The sequence below is a fragment of the Cololabis saira genome, chromosome 16 (genome assembly GCF_033807715.1).
Source record: "Cololabis saira isolate AMF1-May2022 chromosome 16, fColSai1.1, whole genome shotgun sequence".
Lineage (NCBI taxonomy): Eukaryota > Metazoa > Chordata > Actinopteri > Beloniformes > Belonidae > Cololabis > Cololabis saira.
In genome coordinates, this window is record NC_084602.1 from 11,132,101 (window position 1) to 11,159,260 (window position 27,160).

Consider the following 27,160-nt stretch of genomic DNA (forward strand, 5'->3'; position numbering starts at 1 on the left):
CCTAATTTCAAAGACGACATTTCAAAAGTCCAAACATTTTCTGAGGTATTTAAAAAAGAATCTTAGACATACTTTTGGTAAAGGTGTGCAGTATCCACAGGAATCCAGTACAACAGCTCTGTATACAACCATGTCTTTACAGCTCTCCTGGAAGGAGCTGGTTTTGGGCGGTGCGGTCAACAACTCAACTCCAAGCCAGGGCCTAAATCCAATTTGCTTGTCTGACTCAAATCTGGAAGTGGGAAAACAGCAGTTCTCCCACTGATCACTGGAGGCTGAGTCCAAAATTGAGTCTGTTTCATTTCACCCCCACGTTCAAATATTTACCTTTACAGCAGAAATAAACATATAAATTATTTCAGTCTCCATGGCCAGATTTCACATGCTGTACAGTACTTGTTTTTTAATTGCACAAGGGTAGCATCAACAGAAATGAGGATGGATTGAATACATTTGATCAGAATGCATGTAAATTAACATTAGTTGACATCCCGGTTCATAGGTGGAGCTCTGTGAACTTAGTTAGCCGAGCATCCGCTGGTCGAGGTTCTCTGTTGTACCCAACCAGAATATCAACAATCCTCGTTTCAGCTCTGACAGTACTCATTACAAATATGTTTTCAGTTGGAACAACAAAAATTATTAAACAAATTTGTATCCAAGGGAATAGACAGAGCCCTGTGGACCAAGACAACATAAATGAGGATGGATGCACCAATTTGATGAGAATGTAAGGTATCAGCAACATAGTTAGCATGAGCTACCCAGCAAGTTTTAGTAGTGATGGTAACTGAGCAAAAGTGGGTGTATTTTAGCTGGACATTAACCGGGATTGGGCACATGGCATCGTAGGGACCAAAAAGACACTTCAAATCACACTTCAGAAACCTATAGATTATCTCCCAGGGGGTTTACACAGTGTTTGGCTGCAAGCCCTCCCTCTACTTTGCAGTGTTCTTTTGAAACAAGTGTAACAGTTTTATGTTATGCACATCTGAAGCAGACCAAAAACAGCATGGTGTGATGTTTTTACAGACCTAGGTGAACTCTAAGAATTTGCAATTACTTCAGAAATCACAGAAGTTACCATAGAAATGAAAAAAATGGTTTCTTCATTGGTGATCACTTCAGAATATCAAATTGTTTCTGAAAAGTAAAACATTTTTTTAAATCTGCTGCCTTTTTTTTGTCAAACAGTTTATTTTCCTTTATAGACTAAAATTTGATCGTGCTTTTTTTTTTGTTTCATGTCCTGATACATAAAATTTTAGAAGTGAAAGTATGTGTATTTTCTGTTTCACATGATGGCAGAAAGAAAATACTAACAAGGTTTTTACAGTATGCCTTGAGGAAGGAATCCATCAAGATTTACTTTTCACCCTTGACTGAACCGTTAACTCATCTTTGTTGTTTTCTCTGTAGTTTGGGAATTAAATGCCAAATCACTGATTTTTTCGTTTCGTTGTCACTGAAATTTGTTAGACGACTTTTTTAGCATTGCATATATTCCTGCAACAATTATGCCTATTTAGTGTTACATGTACCAGCTGCTGTGACTTTCTTTCATCACCACACAGCTGACATGACAATTGAACAAAATATGATTTAAGTCTTTTTAAAGGAAATATTTGAGGCAGTTTTCCATTAGCAGTGGTCTGGGACTGGTACTGCAACAGTTGGAAGGACCAAGGAGAAAGTTGGTTTGTCATGATTAAGTTCTGTTTTATCCCTAACCCCCCTAACAAAAACCCACCAACCCCAGGCATGAAGGGTCCAGTTTGCCAGTTGCTGAGCTTCCTTAGGTCCCAGAATTCTAGTACATAAACAGAGAGAGAAACTCATTTGATATCTACTACAGTTGTGTTCGTTTAGTTTCTTTGCTCCCTGAAACATCAGAGCACATCTCTTTCCACAGCTGAGAAGGCATGATTGTAAAGGAATCATGGTTGGGCTTAAAAGAAAAAAAAAGAAAGAAAAGAAAGGCCATTCCCCAAATTTTAAAAGTGCCCTTGAGAATATTCTGTTTTAAAACACCAAGTGGCCCGGCCTACTTTATTATGTGGAGACGACACGTAAAGATTCCACGTTTTGGTTAAATGGTGTGTGTAAAATGTAGTTGTATTGATTCAAGGCTGCAAATATCTGCAGAGGCCAGAAGGTAAGGATGTCACATCCACTAAGTTTGAAAATCTCTTTTACCACTTATTTTTCATTATTTGTTGTCCATTTTCCATTTTATTTTAGTCATGATTAGCTGCAACTACTTCAGCTACCGATATACATTTCTTTTTTTGAGTTGTTTAACCTTGTCACAGGATTTTATTTCAATAAAAACTCAAATGATCAATATCTTCTCAAAAATGAGAGACTGGGCAGGAGTCAAAAGAAGACAATTTTGCCTCCATATATCTCCTCAGGTTTCTTAACATCCATTCAAATATACACCTGTGTATATTTAAAGCTGTTCAGGACTGCTTCAAAAATAAATGGGTGCTGACAAACTCAATTTCCACTATTCCAATAAACCATTTATTAACATTAATACAATTAACAATTTATCTTGCTTTTATTTTGAAATCAGGTTATATTTTATTGTGAAAGTACCACGTATTACCGTAATGTCTGTGAAATGCAGGGACAACCAAATAATAGAAGGCTGGCTTCTTTTCCGTAGGGGAGATATTTGACTAAAGCCTGAATTATGGTTCCGCGTTAAATCGACGCAGACCCTACGCCGTAGTACGGCGCGCGTCGCCGCGTACCTTACGGCGTAGGCTCTGCGTTGGTGTAACGCGGAACCATAAATCATCCTTAAAGCGACAGGACCAGGAAGAGGGTGGGGTTTGGCAGGTAAAGGTAAGCAGCTCCGTCTCGCCTACCACTCAAGGAAGCTGAGCCAGCTTTTGTTAACTTTTTTATTTCTTCGTTTTGACCCAGCTGTGCGAAAAGGTAACACTGTATAACTCTATGTGTGTTTAAAGTGCGCTACTTCTTGAAACTACCAATCTGTAAATACAATTGATCCAAATTTCAATTCTCTGCTCCGTGTTGGTGTTAACTGGACGAGGAACTAGACTTCAGTAATATAAAAGCTTTTTGGGGTGTATTGTTTTGAGTTAAACAATTGCTGCAACCTCAAACTTTGCCATTTATTTTATACATTTTGAAAAAGACTGAATGTAAAAAAAATATATAAAATATTTTGAGCTGTGGTATGGTCAAAACTTGAGCTAATAAAGAGTTAATTCAACAGAAAGGAGAAAATGGTGACACAAGAGCAGGAGTCACCCAACCGGCCTGACAACACCGCCTTCACGCAGCAGCGGCTTCCTGCCTGGCAGCCCATGCTGTCTGCGGGGATCGTCATCCCGGGGTTCGTGCTCATCGGCCTGGCCTTCATCGGGATTGGAGTCGCCCTGTTTGTCACTTCACAGAACACCCAGGTGTTGGAGGTGAGATGCTGCTGCTGAAAGAATATATCCATATGAGAATAGCAGATCAGTCATAGCCTATACCCAGTGAGGAAAGAGGTCCAACATTTTGATCACACTTAAAGGGGACCTATTATGGCATTTAATGTATATTTTAAACAGGCCTTGAATGTCTTAAAAACAAGCTTTTGATTGTTTTTTTCTGCATAAATTAGAAATTCAGCCTCTGGGCCATGTCTTTATTTTTACTGTTTCTAACCTCCATTATCTATGAGGGATTCTGAGTGGGCGGGGAGGCTATGATAATGAGGCTCTGTGCTGATTGGCTGCCTGAATGACGCGATACAACGCTACGAAAAAATGGTGGAAGCTCCGGCCGGCAGAATTACAATGCAGCGCTGCGTCACTGCGGCCAGTTAGGACAGTCCAATAGAAAATAAAGCAATGGAATTGATTTTGTCCTTGACGCTCACTTGCATCGCATAAAGCCTGAATTATGGTTCCGCGTTAAATCAACGCAGAGCCTACGGCGTAGGGTACGCAGCGACGTGCACCGCAGGCTACGCCTCTGCGTTGATTTAACGTGGAACCGTAATTCAGGCTTTATGCGAGCGAGCGTCAGCGACAAAATCAATTCTATTGCTTTATTTTCTATTGGACTGTACTAACTGGAGGCAGTGCGACGCAACGTGCCGCGCTGTTTTGAGCTGAACATTTGTTGGACGCCCTGCTTCTATTTTCTTCCTGACGCTCGCATTGAAAGCCGGTTGAAAGCGCTGTAGGAAACAGTCATGGATGAGGAACGGCTGATCCAGTTAGTTGAAATGAGAAGTTATCTCTATGATTCCTCCTCATTTCTCTACAAAAACCTCAATAAAGTGGCGGAAGATGGACAGAGAGCGTCCGATGTCACGCAGTGCGTCGTTCTAGTCGGACGCTCGCATGCAGTTTCACGGTTTTAAAGTCGTGGGCGTGGTTTGCATTTTGGCTGTATGTATGTATGTATTTGGTATGTAAATCGTGCCCGTCGTTACGTAACGACGGGAGCAGAATCTGAACGGCTCGTAGAAACCACATCAGACTGGACGGCTCATCCGGGCGGCTGTACAGACACTGCAGAATTTGGTTGCTTTCCTCCTTCGGCAGGCTGAGGGGAGACCACTTTATATATGTTAAAGCAAGAGAAAACGTGTTTTTCATAATAGGTCCCCTTTAAAGTAGCTGACTCAGACCAGAAGGAGAGCACACAATAGGCCAATTTTAAAATACCTACACTGGCTACCTGTTAGTTTTCGTGTTGATGTTGAAGTTCTTTTATTAGTTTATAAAGCGCTACATGGGCTTGCACCGGAGTATATTTCAGAGATGTTCTTATTCTATGAACCAGGAAGGAACTCAGATCCTCCTGCTCTTCCTTTCTAGCTCTTTCCACTGAGTAGAACTAAAACATTTGGTGATGCTGCTTTTAGCCACTATGCTCCAAAACTGTGGAACAGCCTTGATGTGGACATTTTTAAACGTAGACTAAAAACTCATCTCTTTGGTCTGGCTTTTATGTAGTAGCATCAAATTTTAGTTTTATTCTGTTTAACATTTTTTAGAGGTATTTGTTTTATTTAATTATCTATTTCTTGTAATGTTTTTATTATTATAATATTTTATTGTTGTGGACTGATTATCTTTTAGCCTTAATTCTTGAACTTTTATCATTATTTCATTTTAATTAACTATATTGTATGTCAGTGTGCATTGGTCTCCCAGTTTTTATTTTTATTTTTATTATGCTTATTTTTCAGTCAAAATTTTAAGCACTTTGTATTTCATGTACCTGGATGAAAGGTGCTATACAAATAAAATTTGATTGATTGATAAAGTAGCTTGTGTTTTTTTTTAAGTGCTAAAATGTAAAAGAACCATCTCTGTAATCAGCTCCTTTATGATGGATGGAGGCTGACTGCTGCTATCTACCTGCGGGTTTGTAACATTAATGCAGATGGGTGTTGTAGCTATTTGTAATTAATAACCTGTCTGGTTCTTTTCCCATACAGATGGACTATACCGGGGTTGACAACGGCTCCCCTTGCTCCAAGTGCATTATTCCAGGTGTCAGGAACTGCGTGTGCAAGTTGACCTTCTCCATTGACAGTCTTTTTAAGGTTGCGTCAAAGCTTTGCAAGTGTTCTCACAAACATTGCTTTACAAGTTGTCGAGATAAGCTATGTGTTTTTGATCTGTGATGTTTTTTTTGTGGTGATGTTTTTCTCCATCACAGGGGCCTGTGTTCTTTTATTATGGCTTATCCAACTATTTCCAGAACTACAGGAGGTATGGCGTGTCCAAAGATGATAACCAACTTTCTGGAGACCTGGATTATTTTGAAGTAAGGACACACACACACACACACACACACACACACACACACACACACACACACACACACACACACACACACACACACACACACACACACACACACACACACACACCATTTCATATTATGTCATTATCATAGTTGATGAAGACAGGCTTTTGACTTCAGGTCATATTTTTATTTGCTATCAGATGTGTAAAATGTTTCAGAGCTATAAGCTGTTTGTAGTGATACCACTGACATTTGTAATAAAAACAGACATTTGTCTTTTCTCTCGAAGACTCCCAGTGACACTTGTTCACCCTATGAGTATGAAAACAACAAACCAATTGTACCATGTGGATCAGTTGCAAACAGTATGTTCAACGGTATGTATGTAAATTATCAAATTACCGGTAGGTCATTCTGAAATGAATCTAATTTATGGAGGATGTGGTGGTGTATTTTTTTCTCTTTTTTTTCCCCCCTTTTCTAAAGATACCTTTAAGCTCTATCGGCTTGTCAGTGGAAGAGAGCAGCTGGTACCTTTTGATGGAAAAGGGATTGCTTGGTGGACAGATTACAACATCAAATACAGGAATCCCAGTGTCACACCTCTTAAAAATGCATTCAATGGTAATACATTTTGTTTAATTAAAGATACTAATGCAAAGCAGTGGTCACATTCATGATCTACTCTAATATATTGTATTTATGTTTATATAAAGATGATGAAACACACTTTGTGAGGAGTAAATTGTGGGCTGCCTTCACTTGTAGGTACAACAAAACCTACATTTTGGTCTAAGCCTGCTTACGAACTGGACACCTCAGACCCCTCAAACAATGGCTTTGTCAATCAAGACTTCCTGGTGTGGATGCGGAGGGCTGCCCTGCCCAATTTCAGAAAGCTGTATCGGCGAATCACAGGAGATGGATATGAGGAAGGTCTTCCAGCTGGAAACTATTCTCTGCAAATTTCTTACAGTATCCTTTTGCCTGTTCCATAACTGGAAAGCTTTTATTGCTGGTAGATAAAGTTATTGATGTGTTTGTTCATCAGTGTTAACAGTGAGTACTCTAACCTGGAAGTTCCCTCAAGTATCCAAAAAGAGGCAAATTTTCAAATGGGAGTAAGCCTAGTAGGCAAATAAGTGTTGTCTACCTAGCCAAGAACTATTCAAATTCCCTTTATACTTAGCTTTAACCCCTTGTAACTGGAATTGTTTCAGATATTCTTGTTGATCACTTATAATGCAAGCAAGACAGATAGGGCCTGATTTACTAAGATCCTAAATAATGAGTACTAAATTGCGTGTGCACTGAAAAAGTTTGCACGTGCTGTTGTGTGTTTTGCGGGTGATCAACTAAGAATGCTTGCGCAATTGATAACAGGTGCAAACCGCAGTATTTAAATGAAGTGTTGCGTGTCTTAGGGTTTGCGAGCGCAAAATGAAATTTGACGAGTTGGAGTTAGAGATATTAGTGGAAGAGGCAAATTGTTGTGCCGTATTCAGCACCCCTGCCGTGAAAAGCACCCCCTCGTATATTCAATGATAAGTAGACCAAGAAAAAAAACAACACACTGACACTTCAATATATTTATATATACACACTCACACAAACACATACTTAGGAGTTTATATTATATATATTTACAAATATTATGGAAGACAACACAGTAAGCAGGCTATTAATTAATGACATCAAAACATTTACCCGATTTTTGTTATCTGTGACTGTGATTGTGGGAAAGTATGACTATTGTGGAATCCATGAGCGCATTTAAACATGAATCATTAACACAAAACTGGACGCTAAACAGAATGTGACACGGAATGAGAATATCATTTTTGTCAGACGAGGGGGTGCTTTTCACGGCAGGGGTGCTGAATGCGGCACGACACCGGGGTATGACAACTGCAGAACAAGTATAGGCGCACAATAAGAAACACTTTTTTCTCCATGAAAACACGTGATTTATTTATTATCACAAATAAAAAAATGAATGTGCCTCCTGTGGCAACCTTTTGCTGAATAATACTCGATTTAACATTCAAATAAAATATTTCTCCTTTTGCATGTGGAGAATCCCCACCCCAGTCCTCAAATCAGGCACCAACAAGCATCCCTGCGTAATGCTGGGCAGATTAGCCCCTTCCTTTCGAACGTATTAAATACAGACGCAATCACAATCCCCGCAAAAACTTTCAGGCTTGGTAAATCTCATTGCGTGTGGTAAAAGGAGATATTTGCATTTTCCCCTCCCAGTATTTAGCGATTTCTGGCGGGTACGCCCCATATTGATTATTCATCAGGGCAAAAGTACTAAATGAATAGCGTGTGCTATTTTGCTCATTTGAGAGGCGCAGTCCTCTTTGCACGCTGTTAGTAGATCAGCTTGCACATTGGTTTGCGGGTGATGTCAAGTTTGCACACGTTTTTACGCATGCAAACCTTTAGTAAATCAGGCCCTCAGAGTATTATATAACTTGCTATGTATTCCATTCCAATAATCATAAAAACTGAATTGACTCTTTTATGAGTAAAACTGAAAATAAATCATAGCCTGATATATTTTACGTCTTTCTGTGGAAACAGCTTCAAATACATATATTTTTCTTCTCTTTTGATTTTCTCTAATTCTGTTTATGTGCCTTGTGTATATCCTTAATACTTGTTCCCCAGACTATCCTGTGCACGACTTTGATGGAAGAAAGAAAGTGGTGTTCAGCAACGTGTCTTGGATGGGTGGAAAGAACGACTTCCTGGGGATCGCCTACCTCGTAGTGGGTTCTATGTGCATCGCCATGTCCATAGTCATGCTCATTGTGTATGCTAAATTTAGGTTCCCTGAAGAAGAATAACTGGCTGAAAATTGACTATAGTTGTCTGGGGGCTTAGTAATCACATTTGCAAGGTTTATTTTAATTCGTATTTAAAGAGAGTGAAGGGCTGTTTTTGTTTTGTGCTCTTATGAAAGAATCCACTTCCCTTATTCTGAATGAATCATTTTACTGTGCATGACTTCCGGGTGGAGTTCAAAAATGACATCTGTGACATTAAGTTTTCTCACAGGAAATGTCTGTTATATTAGTTCTGCTAGTTTCTTTTAAAAGAGATATAGCTGTTTCTTGATGTTAGGTCAGTGATATTCAGACTGTTAAACACCAAAAAGCTATTTAATGCAAGAAAAATTGTTACATTTGACTTGTGCATGGGATTTGTAACTTCATCTATGAAATCAACAATGTAAAAAATGTTTATATCAATCTAACTCAGGGATGTAGTGTACAGACTATTCATCGTTTTAACTTGAAGGTTGTTGGTTTTTGTTTTTTTTTAACTATAACTGTTCTTTGAATTGAACTTTTTACTTTCTGTAGATATTTATTTAATAAAACAAAACCAAAGCCATCTGTCTATTCCATCTGTGTCTTATGACAGCCATTACATGATCAATAGTGCAAGGCTTTTCTTCTAAAACGTTTTACTAGTGTATTAGATCCTGTGGAATCTGGGTCTTTGTTTCCAGTGAGAAATTATTTGCATCTTAGATAGCCATTTTTATTGTGACTTCAGGTATTCTGATAGTTTAAATACCAGTGATTAAATCCCGAGTTTATTGATTAGAAAATGACAACTTTAGAATCTGAATCAGAAAGAAGTTTATTGCCAAGTAGTTTAACCCACACAAGGCATTTGTTGTGGTGATTGGTGTAATACAAAAGAACAAATAGAAAAAAATGTACAACATGTTGGTTTTAAAGTGCCGGAGTAATGAGTGTACAGAGGTGACCTGGGATGTGCGTTAATATGACGCATAAGGTCAGAAGTATTTACGTTAATTAAGAGTGGGATGGGGGGACAGTCTGTGGTAGACGGGGGAGAGGGGGGTCCGGGGCCTTGTGAAGCCAGTGCAGTCGGGAAAAAACTGTTTTTATGGCGTGAGGTTTTGGTCCTGATGGAGCGAAGCCTCCTGCCAGAGGGAAGAGTCTGAAACAGTTTGTGTCCGGGGTGGGAGGGGTCTGCTGCCATCTTTCCTGCACGCTTCAGGGTCCTGGAGGCTGCAGGTCCTGGAGAGATGGAAGATTGCAGCCAATCACCTTCTCTGCAGCTGCTCCTGTCCTTTACAGTGGCAGACGTGATGGAGGAGGTGAGGATGGACTCAATGATGGCCGTGTAGAAGTGCACCATCATTGTCTTTGGCAGGTTGAACTTCTTCAGCTGCCTCAGGAAGTACATCCTCTGCTGTGCTTTTTCGATGAGGGAGGTGATGTTCAGCTCCCACTTGAGGTCCTGTGATATGATTTTTTTTTTTTTTTGGTCCTGGGATATGATGGTCCCCAGGAAGCGGTAAGACTCCACAGTGTCTGCTGGGGAGTCACACAGGGTGATGGGGGGCAGGTGGGGCTGCGTCTGTAGTCCACAATCATCTCCATTGTCTTTAAAACGTTAACTAGATTGTAAGGAGTACATCTACTACTGCTCATTACAAAGTATGACGCACAAAATGTAGTTATCAAACATATGAGCAGAGAGGTGGGTAGTAACGAGTTACATTTACTCTGTTACATTTACTTGAGTAAGTTTTGGGAAATTCTGTACTTTTAGGAGTAGTTTTGAATCACTATACTTTTTACTTTTACTTGAGTAGATTTGTGAAGAAGAAACTGTACTCTTACTCTGCCTGGTTAAAAAAGAAAAGTACAAAGGCTTGAAATTTTGTGCTACTTGTGCTTAATTTATTCTTGTGCTTAATTTATTCTGTTATTTTATTTATTTTATTATATATTAAAGTACTTGAATTTACTTTAAGATTATTTTAATTTAAGCTATTTTTTATTCATTTATTTTATTATTTTATTGATTTAATTTGCCTGAAGATGATTATTTTGTACTTTTGTCTGTTTGAATGGTTGTGTTAAAAAATAAATCAGACGTTACTCAACAGTTACTCAGTACTCGAGTAGTTTTTTCACCAAGTACCTTTTTACTTTTACTCAAGTAATTATTTGGATTACTATTTTTTACTTCTACTTGAGTCATATATTCTGAAGTAACAGTACTTTTACTTGAGTACAAATTTTTTCTACACCTCTGCATATGAGGAATAAACAATAATTAATTTGGCTTAAATAACAAATCACAAATAAGAAACGTCTTTTATACTGTGGGCTTGAAAAAATATTTCACAAAACATAATTGGTGAACACAGTACTACAAAAAAAAAGCTAATATCAGGTCAGAAATAATAGCTTAGATTTTGCTGCATCATTGGAGACTACACCCTACGACCCAGTGGACAGCATTCTGGGTACTGTAGTCTCGTACCGGTGCAGTCCATTGAAATACTGCATCATCGAACGACAAGACCCACAATCCTTTGCGCATATAAAGTCGACGGCCACCAGTGCGGTGATTTGACAGCTTCGGAGTCAGTTACTGGCAGCGTAGTGCCGTGTTGGCACGGCCCGGTATTGTTCCCTAGCAGATCTTCAGACCGCTTCTTCCCACAACTGCGGGGTCTTCCTGCAAACATGTCTGACGGCGGAGGCACGGAGGAGAACTCCAGCGCCATGGAGGTGTCGGCCGTGCACACGGTGGCGGACACGTCGGTGCTGCAGAAACACATCAGGAAGCTGGTGCCGCTGCTGCTGGAAGATGGCGGCGAGGCGCCGGCCTCCCTGGAGACCGCCCTGGAGGAGAAGAGCTCCGTGGAGCAGATGAAGAAGTTCCTCTCCGACCCCCAGATCCACACGGTTCTGGTGGAGAGAAGCGCCCTCAAAGGTACACTCGGGAATAAAAGCAGTGGAGTAAAGGCTGATTTATGCTTCCGCGTTACATCAACGCAGACCCTACGGCGTAGCCTACGGCGTAGGTTCTGCGTTGGTGTAAAGGCTGATTTATGGGTCAGCGTTACATCGACGCAGACACCACGGCGTAGGGTACGGCGTAGGTTCTGCGTCGGTGCAACGCGGAACCATAAATCATCCTAAAGCAGTCGCTCAGTGTTTGGGTCAGGAGCTGTAACCATATGAATGCAACGCCTCTGCAAATTTGCGTTTAGAATTAGAATTAATAAATGAAGTTAATATTTAGCGATTGGAAATTAAACTTGGCTAAAGTAACCTAACTTCTATCCCCTCCCCACCCATCAAAGTGATGTCAGTGTTATAAAGCAACTACGCCACAATGGGTGTGGTGAAGAAAACCGAGATCTCACATCTGGTGTTGGATGGTTATAGCTTTATGGCTTGATAATAATACAATGTTAAGTTGGATATGTGATTTCTTTTTTTTATTTTTTTTTATTTTTTATTTTTTTTCCGTCACTGCATTAGTTAGTTTAGTTAGTTAATATTTATTTTGGTCAATCACAAACATAAAAATCAACAAACAAGATAACACAGGTTTTTCCCTGGTCAACATTGTGATTATTTTGACCGAAAAGGTCTGGGCTTGAAGCATAAAGCTTATCTTGTCCACCTTTTAACAGAATAGAATATACAAAAAGAACCAATGAAGTATCATACGTCTACACAAAATAATAATAATAATAAATAATAATAATAATGATGATGATAGCTCTGAAAACAGAAAGTGAAAAGATGCTAAGGAAACCGACAAAACCAATTTAAGTTGTCATTTTATCTCATCTTATTGATTTGTACGTATGCATTCAGTGGTTGTTGATAGTAGTGCTACAAATTTAAACATAAAAAACTTGCAAAATCATTGCAATTTCACGATAAAGAATCGTTTGTCCTAACTCGAGTCATTTTGTGTCATTTCTTGGGGGTTTCATCATGTGAACCAGCTTGGGGCATAATTCAGTGTCCTGTTTGCAAGTAAATCCACGGTTTCTGAGCTGATTTGTTTCATATTAGTGTTGAATCGTCCCTTGTTGCACATGACTAGTCATACTGTCTGGGCCTCTAGGTGATGGAGTCCTACTGTTGATGAATCCAGATGAACACTGACGCTGCAATGCAGAGCGCAGTTTTTTGCAGATGGCTGGCTCACAGTATCAGGAGGGTGGGGACATGAAAAGATGCAGACTGAACAGACTTGTGCTGCATCGGTGGTTGCACACAAATGAAATAAAACCGGTTTTCTCTGCTTGATGGCGTCTTTAAATAGTCATGTCATTCAACTGATATTCTAGGCTGCTGTGTTATACATAGTGGATGTCGTAATTATTCCTATTGCAATCCCATAATAGCACTGATATCCTTTTTCATTGCATTGACAGAGCAGTAAGATGTCCCAATACTTACTTGTTTCGCATAAACTTAACAGAGATTAAGTGTGCAAAAGCTTTTTCAAGCGACAAGCATCCATTTGTGTTAATTCAGATTTAACTTTGATTTTATTTTTTCTTCACACAGAGGATGTTGGAGATGAAGGAGAGGAGGAGAAAGAGTGTATCACCTACAATGTCAGCATTGACATACACTATGGGCTCAAATCTAACAGGTAAATGATTCATCTACTTGCACTAAAGAGATGAAAGTATGTTATCTCCTCAGAGAAATTTCAACATAGTTTTTAAATCCCTTTCATAATCTGCACACCAAATATTTAGTAATACTGGGAATAATATTTTAATGAAATATTAGTTCCATGTCAAACTACAGTTTGCTTTGATGTATAAGTTTCATTTTTATCTGTTGCAGCTTGGCTTTGATCAAAAGGACAGGAGTCATTGATGCAGACAAACCCATATCTACTCAAGTTCGAGTGCTGACCCTGAGTGAGGATTCTCCCTACGAGACCCTTCACTCTTTCATCAGCAATGCTGTGTCTCCTTTCTTCAAGTCCTACATCCGCGAGTCTGGAAAAGCAGATAGGTAATGTTCCTAGAAATCACATTTCTATGAGATTTGAACTTTGCATTGGGTAATAAATGCGACGGATGCAGAAAGAAGATTAATCTCAAGCACCATATTCTGTCATGACCCTTTTAGAGATGGGGATAAGATGGCGCCCTCTGTTGAAAAAAAGATTGCCGAGCTGGAGATGGGCCTACTCCACCTTCAGCAGAACATTGAGATTCCTGAGATCAGCCTGCCCATCCATCCCAACATTACAAACATCGCCAAGCAATGCTATGAGCGTGGGGAGAAGCCGAAGGTCACTGACTTCGGTGACAAAGGGGAAGATCCAACCTTCCTCAACCAACTGCAATCCGGAGTTAACCGTTGGATCAGAGAGATCCAAAAGGTAGAAGCAGATCTATGTCTAAGATAAACATTTTGTTTTGAAAAAAATAAAATCATTAAGGAACATCACCTTTCTCTGTGGTTCCACTCTCCCAGGTGACTAAGCTCGACCGTGACCCGGCCTCAGGCACAGCTCTGCAGGAGATCAGCTTCTGGCTGAATCTGGAGAGAGCCCTCAATAGGATCCAAGAGAAGAGGGAGAGCCCCGAGGTCCTGCTCACACTGGACATCCTCAAACATGGCAAACGTTTCCATGCTACCGTCAGCTTCGACACAGACACTGGTGAGTGACAGGCCGTTAAAACATCAACCTATTTAACTTGTGTTCCTTTCACTCTTATTTGCAAAGCGTAATTACATGCCGGTCCTTTCTATACTTCTCCTCACAGGTCTCAAACAGGCAGTGGAAACAGTTAATGACTACAATCCTTTGATGAAGGACTTTCCTCTCAATGACCTGCTTTCTGCCTCTGAGCTTGATAAGATCCGCCAAGCCCTAATGGCCATATTTACTCACATGAAGAAGATAAGAAACACCAAATATCCCATCCAGAGATCACTGCGACTGGTGGAGGCCATCTCCAGGGACCTGAGCTCCCAGCTCCTCAAGGTGCTGGGCACCAGGAAGCTCATGCACGTTGCCTATGAGGAATTTGAAAAGGTTGGTATGGTTGTGTCTGTCATGTCCCCACATTCCATAAATACACAAATTTGCTCCAAACAGTTGATATTTACATAAAAGCCAACTAATATTTTGTGTGCAGGTGATGGTGGCTTGCTTTGAAGTATTCCAGACATGGGAGGACGAGTATGAGAAGCTGCAGGTGCTTCTGAGGGACATTGTGAAGCGGAAGAGGGAGGAGAACTTGAAAATGGTGTGGCGCCTGAGCCCTGCACACAGGAAGCTCCAGTCTCGCCTGGACCACATGAGGCGTTTCAGACGGCAGCACGAGCAGCTGAGGGCTGTCATCGTTCGTGTGCTTCGGCCTCAGGTACCAGAAGCTTCAGTAATTAACACATTTCAACTGATGCGTCTTTACTTACCTCTCTCTGCCGTTTTCATATATCGTCAGAATCCTTTTGTTAAGGAATTTAGTAAATCCTTTTTTCACAACCTGATTTTAAGAAAATTACTTTTTGTCTTTAGATATCAGCGGTGCCACAGCACGCTCCCGGAGAAACAGTTGAGCCTGAAGATATGAAGGTAGCTGGAGTTCTCCTCGACGCTGCTGATGCCAACGCTATTGAAGAGGTCAACCTGGCATACGAGAACGTCAAAGAGGTGGACGGCCTGGATGTGTCTAAAGAAGGAATAGAAGCCTGGGAAGCTGCCATGAAGCGCTACGACGAGCGCATCGACCGCGTGGAGACCCGCATCACTGCCCGCCTGCGTGATCAGCTCGGAACAGCCAAAAACGCCAACGAAATGTTCCGCATATTCTCCCGCTTCAACGCTCTCTTTGTTCGTCCCCACATTCGTGGTGCCATCCGGGAGTACCAGACACAGCTCATCCAGCGTGTGAAAGATGACATCGAGTCACTGCACGACAAGTTTAAAGTGCAGTATCCACAGAGCCAGGCCTGCAAGATGAGCCACGTCCGCGACCTGCCGCCCGTGTCCGGCTCCATCATCTGGGCCAAGCAGATCGACCGACAGCTGACTGCTTACATGAAGAGGGTGGAAGATGTTCTCGGAAAAGGATGGGAGAACCACGTTGAGGGGCTGAAGCTGAAGCAGGATGGAGACAGTTTCAGGGCTAAACTCAATACTCAGGAGATATTTGATGACTGGGCTCGCAAGGTAAAGACTGACTTTTTTTTTTCTTTTCTTCTATATGTTAAAGATCTGAAAAATATAATGAATTTTTATCTACAAATATTTCTCATCCTTTTCTGTTGGAAATCAGGTGCAGCAGCGTAACCTGGGAGTGTCCGGCCGGATCTTCACCATAGAAAGCACCCGTGCTCGTGGAAGAACAGGAAACCTGCTGAAGCTGAAGGTCAACTTCCTCCCGGAGATCATCACCTTATCCAAAGAGGTCCGCAACCTGAAATGGCTCAGCTTCCGTGTTCCTTTGGCCATCGTCAACAAAGCCCACCAGGCCAACCAGCTGTACCCGTTCGCCATCTCTTTGATTGAAAGTGTGCGCACCTATGAGCGTACCTGTGAAAAAGTGGAGGAGAGGTCATCCATCTCTCTGCTTGTTGCTGGGCTCAAGAAGGAGGTGCAAGTTCTCATCACCGAGGGCATCACTCTGGTCTGGGAGTCCTACAAGCTGGATCCCTACGTACAGAGGCTGGCGGAGACCGTCTTCAACTTCCAGGAGAAGGTTGGAAGAGAATATCAATATTCTGTGATTGTGTTCATGGGGCATTCATTCCAATCTCAAGCTGTTGTTTTATAACTATGGAAATAGTTGATCAAATAACAAATCTTTTTTGTATTTTTTTTTTTTCAGGTGGATGATCTTTTGCTGATTGAGGAGAAGATAGATCTGGAGGTCCGCTCTCTGGAAACCTGCATGTTTGACCACAAAACCTTCTCCGACATCCTCAGCCGCATCCAGAAAGCTGTGGACGACCTCAACCTGCATTCTTACTCCAACTTACCCATTTGGGTCAACAAGCTTGACATCGAGGTATGCAAGTTGGAATGAAAACACTGTAGATGTTATAGACTTTTTTTTTTTTCCTTCATTCTATAAGGGACTTTTTTACACGGCGTAAACGTGAATGTCATTTATTTCTTAGATTGAACGCATACTTGGAGTGCGTCTTCAGGCTGGCCTTAAGGCCTGGACCCAGGTGCTCCGTGGGCAGGTAGAAGACAAAGCTGATGTGGACATGGACACAGAGGCTCCACAAGTCGGCCACAAACCTGGAGGAGACCCCAAGATCAAGGTAAATATTGTTGATGGTGAAACGGTATACTGTATATGTGTAAATACATTTGGGAAAATGTTGAAAATTTGAACACAGCTGACTGTGCATTTTGTTTTTATGTCTAGAACATTGTCCATGAGCTGAGGATTACTAACCAGGTGATCTACTTAAATCCACCAATTGAAGACTGCCGCTACAAGCTCTACCAGGAGATGTTTGCTTGGAAGACGATCATCCTTTCTCTGCCCAGGATCCAGAGCCAGCGTTATCAGGTTGGGATTCCCAATAAAACACACGGAATCAGTTAGTTTTAGCACTGTATTAAAACATATTTGAGTCTCCTATTGAACTTTTAGGATTTTATTGATCTAAGCAATTCTCTCTGTCATCAGGTGGGTGTCCACTACGAGCTTTCAGAGGAGGAGAAGTTCTACCGTAATGCTTTGACCAGGATGCAAGATGGTCCAGCAGCCTTGGAGGAAGCCTACAATGCTGTCGAGGACATCGTCAGTGAGGTGGAACAGTACGTCAAAGTAAGTGCTGCTTTGCTTTAACATGAAAAGTAAACACGATTACATGGTCAATTCTGATGAGCAAGGTGATGAGTATTAACCCTGAATTCTGTTTAAAAAAAAAAAATTCTTGTTCATCAGCCTCTTGGAATTCTAGATAAACATTATCACATTTGCTTGTGATTGTTTCACTTTTACTCACCATTTAGCCCCCTTCGTTTCTTCTGTTCAGGTATGGCTGCAATACCAGTGTCTCTGGGACATGCAAGCTGAAAACATCTACAATCGTCTCGGCGAAGACCTCACCAAGTGGCAGGCGTTGCTGGTTCAGATCCGCAAAGCACGTGGAACCTTCGACAATGCTGAGACTCGCAAAGACTTTGGACCTGTGATCATTGACTATGGCAAGGTAGTAATGACTGAAAGATTTCGGTCTTTATCCAAAGACAAACTCTTGAACATGTGTATGAGAATGTTATTTAAGAAACAAAGTTGAAACTGCAGTTGAAATGATCTCTCTTTAACCAATAGTTCTCATTGAATCTTGTGAACAGGTTCAGTCTAAAGTGAACTTGAAGTACGATTCCTGGCACAAAGAAGTCCTCAGCAAATTTGGCCAGATGCTCGGCAACAACATGCAGGACTTCCATTCCCAGATCTCCAAGGTAATGTTTGATGGAAAAACTGTTGTTTTACAGATTGTAATTTAACCAATCATGAAGAGGCACTGATACAATAATGATTTTATGATAATAGTTTCCATCACTTACACCAATTTTCCTGTACCACCAGTCCCGTCAAGATCTTGAGCAACATTCTGTGGACACAGCCAGCACCTCGGACGCTGTCAATTTCATAACGTATGTCCAGACCCTGAAGCGCAAGATCAAGCAGTTTGAGAAAAATGTGGAAGTAAGTATGGGGACACGTCTAGTGTTTTTTTTCCCCCTTCATTATTGTCCTTTCTGTTTTAAGGATTTAGATCTCTGATATTCTCCAACCATTTTTCCCTGCAGTTGTTCCGCAATGGGCAGCGTTTGCTTGAAAAGCAGCGATTCCAGTTCCCGCCATCTTGGCTTTACATCGACAACATTGAAGGTGAATGGGGAGCGTTCAGTGACATCATGAAGCGAAAGGACACTGCCATCCAGCAGCAGGTGGCCAACCTGCAGATGAAGATCGTACAAGAGGACAAAGCTGTGGAAAACCGCACCACTGACTTGCTCAATGACTGGGAGAAGACCAAACCAGTTGCAGTAAGGGACATGGACTTAATTAATTCGTAGTGGAGTTAATAGTCGCAGTCCTACAAAATATCTTTGTAGATTCATTCCTCCTTGCCAAAAGAAAATATTTGTTTCACTGACATATCTTGATATCACAATTTTCTTGTTGTTGTGGGGTTTTTTCCTTTTAGGGTAGCCTGCGTCCAGAAGAGGCTCTGCAATCTCTGACCATCTATGAGGGCAACTTTGGCCGTCTGAAGGTTGAAAGAGAGAAATGTGCTCGTGCCAAAGAGGCCCTGGAGCTCACTGATACTGGTCTGCTCAGTGGCAGTGAAGAGAGGGTGCAGGTAACAACTGGATGCATTTATAGAAATGTTGTTAAAGTTTGAATTGAATACCAAATCATGTGGATTGTTGTTAAGAAATAGTTTTTTCAAGTAATGTAATCACGTGTGACCCACATCTCCCTCTTTTGATGTTTTTTGGAAAAAATGGCTTGTCTTTTGAATAATTTCTCCATTGTGGATTTATTTTTTCCTTTTTTAATCCCAAGGTGGCGCTAGAGGAGCTGCATGACCTGAAAGAAGTGTGGTCTGAGCTGTCAAAGGTGTGGGAGCAGATTGACCAAATGAAAGAGCAGCCATGGGTTTCTGTACAGCCTCGCAAGGTAGCCCCCCCTCCCAAAAATAAACAAACAAAACAGCCTTTCACCACAGTCTTGTTGTATTTATTAAATCCCACTTCGACCATGTGCCTGTTTGTATTTGCAGCTTCGGCAGAACCTGGATGGTCTTCTGAACCAGCTGAAGAACTTCCAAGCCAGACTGAGACAGTACGCCTCTTATGAATACGTCCAGAGGCTGCTTAAAGGATACTTGAAGGTCGGGGAAGTCGTTATTTTTATTTTTTTTTTCCCCCACAAAATAGAAGTTATGAGTCACAGAAGGGGGAATAATTTCAAATTCTTTACCATTTCCTGCCTTGTACAGGTCAACATGTTGGTGATTGAGCTGAAATCCGAGGCTCTCAAGGACCGGCACTGGAAGCAGCTGATGAAGCGCTTGCATGTGAACTGGGTCCCGTCTGAACTGACCCTGGGACAGGTTTGGGATGTGGATTTGCAGAAGAATGAGATGGTGGTGAAGGATGTTCTCCTGGTAGCCCAGGGGGAGATGGCGTTGGAGGAGTTCCTTAAACAGGTGAAGAGGGAGCGTTTGCATATATATATATTTAAAGCTTTTGAGCACCTGTAACGTTAATTGGTGATGGAGTGTTTTTTTTTTAAATTTTATTTCAGATCCGTGAAGTGTGGAACTCGTATGAGCTCGACCTGGTGAACTACCAAAATAAGTGCCGCCTGATCAGAGGCTGGGATGACCTCTTCAACAAAGTCAAAGAACACATCAACAGCGTGTCTGCCATGAAGTTGTCTCCTTACTACAAGGTAAACACGTTTTACATTTTACAATCATCAAGACAAGAGGTTGTACTTCAGTTCTCCAGAACGATATATTCTCTCTGTCTGTGTCTATAATATAGGTGTTTGAAGAAGATGCGCTGAGCTGGGAAGACAAACTGAATCGCATCATGGCTCTGTTTGATGTGTGGATTGATGTCCAGCGTCGCTGGGTGTATCTGGAAGGAATCTTCACCGGCAGCGCTGACATCAAACATCTGCTGCCTGTTGAAACCCAGAGATTCCAGAGGTAGACGCAGAACATTTGCAAAATTATACTTTGATTAGATTTCAGCAATTATATATGCATGCTAGAAATATTTTTACTAAAGGAAATTGTTTAGTTTCTTATTCTGTATTATACTTGTACATTCTTGTTTACTTTAACTTTTTTTTTATTCCGTCTATCCCACAGTATCAGTACTGAGTTCTTGGCATTGATGAAGAAGGTGACGAAGTCTCCTTTGGTGATGGATGTGCTCAACATACAGGGAGTTCAGAGATCTTTGGAACGACTGGCTGACCTGCTAGGAAAGATCCAGAAAGCCCTCGGAGAATACCTTGAGAGGGAGAGGTCTTCATTCCCCAGGTATGAGGAAGATGCAGAGGCAGAGCAAGAAGGGGGAGGGGATCCAAATCATTCTGAATTTTAACAATCAAATTAAAAAGTGAAAGATAATATATTTTTGGGAAAAATTAGCATTTACTGGTTGGAGCATCATTCTTATATTAATGCCCTCAATAATCCATAACTCTTACTGACAGATTCTACTTCGTTGGAGACGAAGACCTGCTTGAGATCATTGGCAACAGCAAGAACGTTGCTAAACTCCAGAAGCACTTCAAAAAGATGTTTGCTGGCGTTTCAAGTATCTTACTGAATGAGGACAACACTGAGGTGCTTGGAATCTCATCCCGCGAGGGTGAGGAGGTGTTTTACAAGACGCCGGTCTCCATCACAGAGCACCCGAAGATCAACGAGTGGCTGACGCTGGTGGAGAAGGAGATGAGGGTGACACTGGCCAAGCTTCTCGCCGAGTCCGTCACCGAGGTCACAGCCTTCAACACAGGCACAGCCATCGACCTGAGCCAGTACATCAAGTGGATTGACTGCTACCAGGTGAGGACTGAAATAAGTGATGTACACAAAACAAATAATGCTGTTGAATTGGTTTATGAAAGATATAGAAATCCCCCAGTATTAATGCCATTTTTAATCCATGTCCTTGCTCCACAGGCCCAACTGGTGGTCCTGTCTGCCCAGATCGCCTGGTCTGAGAACATTGAGTCTGCCCTGACCACCATCTCAGGAGGAGGAGACATGTCACCCATGGCGGGGGTGCTCTCAAATGTGGAAGCCACTCTCAATGTGTTGGCTGATACTGTTCTGATGGAGCAGCCTCCACTCCGCCGGAGGAAACTGGAGCACCTGGTTAGAGAGTTTTCCTTTCTTTTCTTTTAGCTTTATGTGTTTTTGAAACACTTGTTTTATGATGAACTCTGCATAATCTTATTTTGTGCTTCATTCTTAGATCACCGAGTTGGTGCACCAGCGTGACGTGACCAGGACTCTGATCAAGAATAAGATCGACAACCCCAAGTCCTTCGAGTGGCTCAGCCAGATGCGCTTCTACTTCGACCCCAAGCAGACGGACGTCCTGCAACAGCTGTCCATACAGATGGCCAATGCCAAGTTCAACTATGGCTTTGAATACTTGGGCGTTCAGGACAAGCTTGTGCAGACCCCACTAACAGATCGCTGCTATCTCACCATGACCCAGGCCTTGGAGGCTCGCCTCGGCGGATCACCATTCGGTACACAAATTAACCCCCACCCTCCCCCTCAGTTTTAAGACATTTTTTTCCAATGTATTACTAAACTTAAGTATTCCTTCCTCCACCTTCTAGGTCCTGCCGGAACAGGAAAGACTGAATCGGTGAAAGCCCTCGGTCACCAGCTCGGCCGCTTTGTCTTGGTCTTCAACTGCGATGAAACATTTGACTTTCAGGTACATGACTGTATATTCTCTACACTTGAGATGCTCTTAACTACGATGACAGTATAAAATATCAGTTCATGGTTATAGACAAAATGGTTTCTAACTATTTATACTCAACATGTATTTCATCTTTTCTTTTTCTCTTTTCCTCTTTTCAGGCTATGGGCCGTATTTTTGTGGGTCTGTGTCAAGTCGGCGCCTGGGGCTGCTTTGACGAGTTCAATCGTCTGGAAGAGAGGATGCTGTCTGCCGTCTCCCAGCAGGTCCAGTACATCCAGGTGGCCTTGAGGGAACACAGCAACCCCAACAGAGACAGGAGTAAGAGACAAAATTATCCTTATATTAAACTGATGAGATTCAGGCACTTTTTGTCATTTATGCAGTTACTGGTTTAAAAATGTCTCATGCAGCGGTAAGAAAATAGATACAATTCCAGCTTCACATTGTGAGTTAAAAAGTAAAACTCACATTTTGATATAAATTAACTATGACATTGCAAAATGGTGTGGAGACATGTATACTAACTATTATTATGAATTAATTGAAATAGTTTTTCATTTTCCAATGTTCATCTTGAAAAACTGTGCTTAAATGATCAAAGCACTGTTTACTCATTGATTAATGATGATTGATGCAGGTGTGCCGGTCATGACGGAGCTGCTGAACAAGCAGGTGAAGGTGAGCCCAGACATGGCCATCTTCATCACCATGAACCCTGGATACGCCGGCCGTTCCAACCTGCCCGACAATCTGAAGAAGCTGTTCCGCAGTTTGGCCATGACGAAGCCCGACCGTCAGCTCATCGCCCAGGTCATGCTCTACTCTCAGGGCTTCCGAACAGCCGAGACCCTGGCCAAGAAGATCGTGCCCTTCTTCAAGTATGTATTTACGCCCCAAGATGCATTTAAGTATTTTTGGAAACATCTGGAAAATGTGCATCCTGTTATTCAATGTTGTGCTGTTATTTCAGACTGTGTGACGAGCAGCTGTCATCTCAGAGTCATTATGACTTTGGTCTCCGAGCCCTCAAGAGCGTCCTGATCAGTGCCGGCAATGTCAAGCGTGAGCGCATACAAAGGATCAAGAGGGAGAAGCTGGAGCGTGGAGAGATTGTTGATGAGAATGACATCGCTGAGAACCTTCCTGAACAGGAGGTATAAAATCTGGGTTCTCGTGACATTGGAAGTCAGATTGCAGGAGTCATTTAGCTCTGAATTTTAGCAGATTTGACTTTGTTTTTGTGTTATTTTCTCCAGATCCTGATCCAGAGTGTGTGTGAGACCATGGTCCCCAAGTTGGTGGCTGAGGACATCCCTCTGCTGTTTAGCCTGCTGTCAGACGTCTTCCCTGGAGTTCAGTACATGCGCGGAGAGATGACAGCTCTAAGGGAGGAGCTGAAGAAGGTCTGCGTGGAGATGTACCTCACCTACGGAGACGGGGATGATGTCGGTAGCATGTGGGTGGAGAAGGTATGAAGCTAGATGTCTTTCAGCCATTTCACTGCCCATAAGTGAAACACTAAACACGATACAAGTTTACTACAATTTGATCAAATCAAGAGATACACCTGCTGAATAGTGATCTTAATACTGTAATCAATGAAACCCCCTGTAGGTGCTCCAGCTGTACCAAATCACCCAGATCAACCACGGTCTGATGATGGTGGGTCCTTCAGGCAGTGGGAAAACCATGGCATGGCGGGTGCTGCTCAAAGCCCTGGAGAGGCTGGAGGGGGTGGAAGGCGTGGCCCACATAATCGACCCCAAGGCCATCAGCAAGGACCACCTGTACGGAACCCTGGACCCCAACACGCGTGAATGGACGGACGGCTTGTTCACACACATCCTCAGGAAGTAAGTTTGGTTTATTCATATAAAAAAAATGGCTTCTTAAAGCAAAAGGCTGCACCAACCTATTCAAATCTTATGACTGATGTCATGAGACATTTAGAGCTGGAGAAAATCTGATTTGTATTGAAGAATCAAGAAAGAAAGCTCGACGAGGTTTGGCAGCCATTTATTGATCACTTTAACCATAAAACATAGCCCGATGGCAAAACTAGAAACATTTTAACCCCAAATGGAAGGAAAGGATTTGACCACTTTCTTTTTTTTTTTTTTGCACAGACGTATGTACAGGACTGTCTCAGAAAATTTTAATATTGTGTTAATATTTCTTGTAATGCAGTCACAAAAACAAAAATGTCATACATTCTGGATTCATTACAAATCAACTGAAATATTGCAAGCCTTTTATTATTTTAATATTGCTGATCATGGCTTACAGTTTAAGAAAACTCAAATATCCTATCTCAAAAAATTTGAATATTCTGGGAATCTTAATCTTAAGGTGTAAGCCATAATCGGCAATATTAAAAATAATAAAAGGCTTGCAATTTTTCAGTTGATTTGTAATGAATCCAGAATGTATGACATTTTTGTTTTTTTAATTGCATTACAGAAAATAAAGAACTTTATCACAATATTCAAATTTTCTGAGACAGTTCTGTATGTGTGTATATATGTGTTTATGTACATGTATATATGTGTTTATATACTACATCGTCTGTATCTCTAGGATGCAAGTGCTAATCACATTACTGCCGAACGTGTACATATACATGTAAAGGTGTGAGGTATTTGTTTCACTGTTATGTTTGTATTTAAAACGTGAAAAAACAATAAAAATAATGGCTTCTTAAGTTGGGCCATTTCAAAAATGACTTTTGGTAAAATAACTTTTGTTTTTCTTTCTAAATTTCAGGATCATTGACAATGTTCGCGGTGAACTGCAGAAGCGTCAGTGGATTATCTTCGACGGTGATGTCGATCCAGAGTGGGTTGAGAATCTGAACTCAGTGCTGGACGACAACAAGCTGCTCACACTGCCAAATGGAGAGCGTCTCAGCTTACCGCCGAATGTAAGAGCACTGCACTTCAGATACTGGCATCTGAGATGGTGGCAGCATGTTTGTATTTACCTTTTGGTTTACTTTTCTATCCAGGTGCGTGTGATGTTTGAGGTGCAGGACCTCAAGTATGCCACCCTTGCCACCGTGTCTCGCTGTGGTATGGTCTGGTTCAGTGAGGATGTCCTGAGCACCGACATGATCTTCAACAACTTCCTGGCACGCCTTCGTAGCATCCCATTGGATGAGGGAGAGGACGAAGCCCAGCGCAACAGAAAAGGCACAGAGGACGAGGAGGAATCTGCTTCACCAATGTTGCAGGTAATTAATTTAAATAGCTCACACTAAGGAAACACAAAACCTGTCAAACAATTGATGGTAATTAATGGTATATTCTGCATTAGATCCAGAGAGATTCTGCAGCGATCCTGCAGCCGTACTTCACCTCCACTGGCCTCGTGATCAAGGCCTTGGAGCACGCTTCTAAGATGGAGCACATCATGGACTTCACCCGCCTGCGCTGCCTGGGCTCACTCATTTCAATGCTGCATCAGGCCTGCCGTAATGTGGCTCTCTACAACAACAACCACCCCGACTTCCCCATGCCTATAGACCAGCTGGAAAAATACATGCAGGTAAGGATTTACGACCAAATACTTTTTACGAGTATTAGGGCCAAACTAAGACAAAAAAAAAAGGAATAAAGTCGTAAAATTACGAGAATAAAGTCATAATAATATGAGAATAAAGTCGTAATATTACGAGAATAAAGTCGTAATATTACGAGAATAAAGTCGTAATATTACGAGAATAAAGTCGTAATATTACGAGAATAAAGTCGTAATATTAAATATATTATAAATATAACTTCACAAGATGCTCAATATTCCTCATTTTAACACAGGGAGAAGACTGCTCTTCCTGTTAGAGTTCTCATAAATTACGACTTTATTCTCGTAATATTACGACTTTATTCTCATAAATGACCACTTTATTCTCGTAATGTTACGACTTTATTCTATCACTACTTTATTCTCGCAACATTATGACTTTATTCTCGTAATTTTACGACTTTATTCTCATTATATTATGACTTTATTTTCGTAATTTCCATTTTTTTTTTTTTTGTATTAGTTTGGCCCTAATACTCCGTCGTAGTTATTAAAGTCTTATTTTCATGTTTTCTCATCAGTCAACTGAATTAATGTAAATGCATGTCTCTCCTTAAAAATTATACATTCAATGTTTTTTTTCTTTTTCTGCAGAAATATTTGATCTACACCGTGCTGTGGTCCTTCTCTGGTGATGGACGGTTAAAGATGAGGGCAGAGCTTGGAGAGTACATTCGTCGCATTACAACCGTGCCCCTCCCCACTGCTCCCAACGTACCCATCATTGACTATGAGGTACACCTTTTGTTTTGTTCAGAGATTAGCTTTAACCTTCTCTATGTTTAGTCAGTGAAATTGACCGAATCTTAATATTTTCGCTATCTTTCTTTATCCATGTGAAGGTGTGCATCTCAGGTGAGTGGCAGTCCTGGCAAGGCAAGGTGCCCCAGATTGAAGTAGAAACCCACAAGGTGGCGTCTCCGGATGTCGTGGTTCCTACCCTGGACACGGTTCGCCATGAAGCTTTGCTCTACACGTGGCTGGCAGAGCACAAGCCCCTGGTGCTGTGTGGACCTCCCGGCTCTGGAAAGACCATGACTCTGTTCAGCGCCCTCAGGGCTTTGCCTGATATGGAGGTGCGATTTGGTTCCAAGTTCATCCTAAACTGCTTCTGTAACTTAGTTGTTTAACATTTTTAAGTTTGCTAAGTCAACATGAATACAGTTGGTGAAAAATAAAGCAGGTGGTGTTAGTTAATGTTTGAGATATGTCTTCTTTTTTTCTTCTTTATTTAATGATTTATTTGTGCTGCTGCAGGTTGTTGGTCTGAACTTCTCCAGTGCCACCACCCCAGAGCTGCTGCTGAAGACCTTTGACCACTACTGCGAGTACCGCCGCACCCCCAACGGTGTCGTCCTCGCCCCCGTCCAGCTGGGCAAGTGGCTGGTGTTGTTCTGTGATGAGATCAATCTGCCAGACATGGACAAGTACGGCACACAGAGAGTCATCTCCTTCCTCAGACAGGTATGAAACCTTAGTAAAAAGACACAACTCTGAT

General features: G+C 41.6%; 2 protein-coding genes across 3 annotated transcripts in view; both read left to right on the top strand.

Moving 5' to 3' along the window:
• Nucleotides 1-2,845: 2,845 nt before the first annotated feature.
• tmem30b (transmembrane protein 30B) lies at nucleotides 2,846-9,192 on the top strand. Its single transcript, XM_061743174.1, has 8 exons — nucleotides 2,846-2,949; nucleotides 3,254-3,452; nucleotides 5,480-5,587; nucleotides 5,704-5,811; nucleotides 6,083-6,170; nucleotides 6,280-6,417; nucleotides 6,562-6,768; nucleotides 8,470-9,192. Exons 2-8 carry the CDS (start codon nucleotides 3,264-3,266, stop codon nucleotides 8,646-8,648), a joined length of 1,017 nt encoding a protein of 338 aa, XP_061599158.1. The 5' UTR covers nucleotides 2,846-2,949; nucleotides 3,254-3,263; the 3' UTR covers nucleotides 8,649-9,192.
• A 2,015-nt stretch (nucleotides 9,193-11,207) lies between these two features.
• Nucleotides 11,208-27,160, top strand: part of dync1h1 (dynein, cytoplasmic 1, heavy chain 1) — a 34,891-nt gene continuing 18,938 nt past the window's right edge. For both annotated transcript variants that reach the window (XM_061743158.1, XM_061743159.1), the window contains exons 1-39: nucleotides 11,208-11,571; nucleotides 13,173-13,260; nucleotides 13,461-13,634; nucleotides 13,752-14,007; nucleotides 14,103-14,289; nucleotides 14,396-14,667; nucleotides 14,771-14,998; nucleotides 15,154-15,807; nucleotides 15,914-16,336; nucleotides 16,466-16,645; nucleotides 16,758-16,907; nucleotides 17,015-17,161; nucleotides 17,282-17,422; nucleotides 17,634-17,810; nucleotides 17,956-18,066; nucleotides 18,194-18,313; nucleotides 18,418-18,657; nucleotides 18,819-18,974; nucleotides 19,181-19,294; nucleotides 19,398-19,508; nucleotides 19,617-19,826; nucleotides 19,925-20,071; nucleotides 20,167-20,333; nucleotides 20,499-20,672; nucleotides 20,849-21,203; nucleotides 21,321-21,515; nucleotides 21,616-21,898; nucleotides 21,992-22,092; nucleotides 22,242-22,401; nucleotides 22,721-22,961; nucleotides 23,054-23,237; nucleotides 23,340-23,552; nucleotides 23,698-23,936; nucleotides 24,847-25,003; nucleotides 25,088-25,312; nucleotides 25,396-25,626; nucleotides 26,257-26,397; nucleotides 26,505-26,738; nucleotides 26,920-27,126. In XM_061743158.1, the coding sequence (XP_061599142.1) occupies nucleotides 11,322-11,571; nucleotides 13,173-13,260; nucleotides 13,461-13,634; nucleotides 13,752-14,007; nucleotides 14,103-14,289; nucleotides 14,396-14,667; nucleotides 14,771-14,998; nucleotides 15,154-15,807; nucleotides 15,914-16,336; nucleotides 16,466-16,645; nucleotides 16,758-16,907; nucleotides 17,015-17,161; nucleotides 17,282-17,422; nucleotides 17,634-17,810; nucleotides 17,956-18,066; nucleotides 18,194-18,313; nucleotides 18,418-18,657; nucleotides 18,819-18,974; nucleotides 19,181-19,294; nucleotides 19,398-19,508; nucleotides 19,617-19,826; nucleotides 19,925-20,071; nucleotides 20,167-20,333; nucleotides 20,499-20,672; nucleotides 20,849-21,203; nucleotides 21,321-21,515; nucleotides 21,616-21,898; nucleotides 21,992-22,092; nucleotides 22,242-22,401; nucleotides 22,721-22,961; nucleotides 23,054-23,237; nucleotides 23,340-23,552; nucleotides 23,698-23,936; nucleotides 24,847-25,003; nucleotides 25,088-25,312; nucleotides 25,396-25,626; nucleotides 26,257-26,397; nucleotides 26,505-26,738; nucleotides 26,920-27,126 (8,043 nt within the window). In that variant the 5' untranslated portion in view covers nucleotides 11,208-11,321. The remainder of the gene's footprint in view (nucleotides 11,572-13,172; nucleotides 13,261-13,460; nucleotides 13,635-13,751; nucleotides 14,008-14,102; nucleotides 14,290-14,395; nucleotides 14,668-14,770; nucleotides 14,999-15,153; nucleotides 15,808-15,913; nucleotides 16,337-16,465; nucleotides 16,646-16,757; nucleotides 16,908-17,014; nucleotides 17,162-17,281; nucleotides 17,423-17,633; nucleotides 17,811-17,955; nucleotides 18,067-18,193; nucleotides 18,314-18,417; nucleotides 18,658-18,818; nucleotides 18,975-19,180; nucleotides 19,295-19,397; nucleotides 19,509-19,616; nucleotides 19,827-19,924; nucleotides 20,072-20,166; nucleotides 20,334-20,498; nucleotides 20,673-20,848; nucleotides 21,204-21,320; nucleotides 21,516-21,615; nucleotides 21,899-21,991; nucleotides 22,093-22,241; nucleotides 22,402-22,720; nucleotides 22,962-23,053; nucleotides 23,238-23,339; nucleotides 23,553-23,697; nucleotides 23,937-24,846; nucleotides 25,004-25,087; nucleotides 25,313-25,395; nucleotides 25,627-26,256; nucleotides 26,398-26,504; nucleotides 26,739-26,919; nucleotides 27,127-27,160) is intronic.

What these genes read in the sequence shown, in the direction of transcription:
- tmem30b (XM_061743174.1), top strand. Translation starts at nt 3,264, where the DNA reads ATGGTGACACAAGAGCAGGAGTCACCCAACCGGCCTGACAACACCGCC. An exon ending in AGAACACCCAGGTGTTGGAG is followed by an intron (nt 3,453 to 5,479) that starts GTGAGATGCTGC and finishes TTTCCCATACAG; the next exon opens with ATGGACTATACCGGGGTTGA. An exon ending in GAGACCTGGATTATTTTGAA is followed by an intron (nt 5,812 to 6,082) that starts GTAAGGACACAC and finishes TTTCTCTCGAAG; the next exon opens with ACTCCCAGTGACACTTGTTC.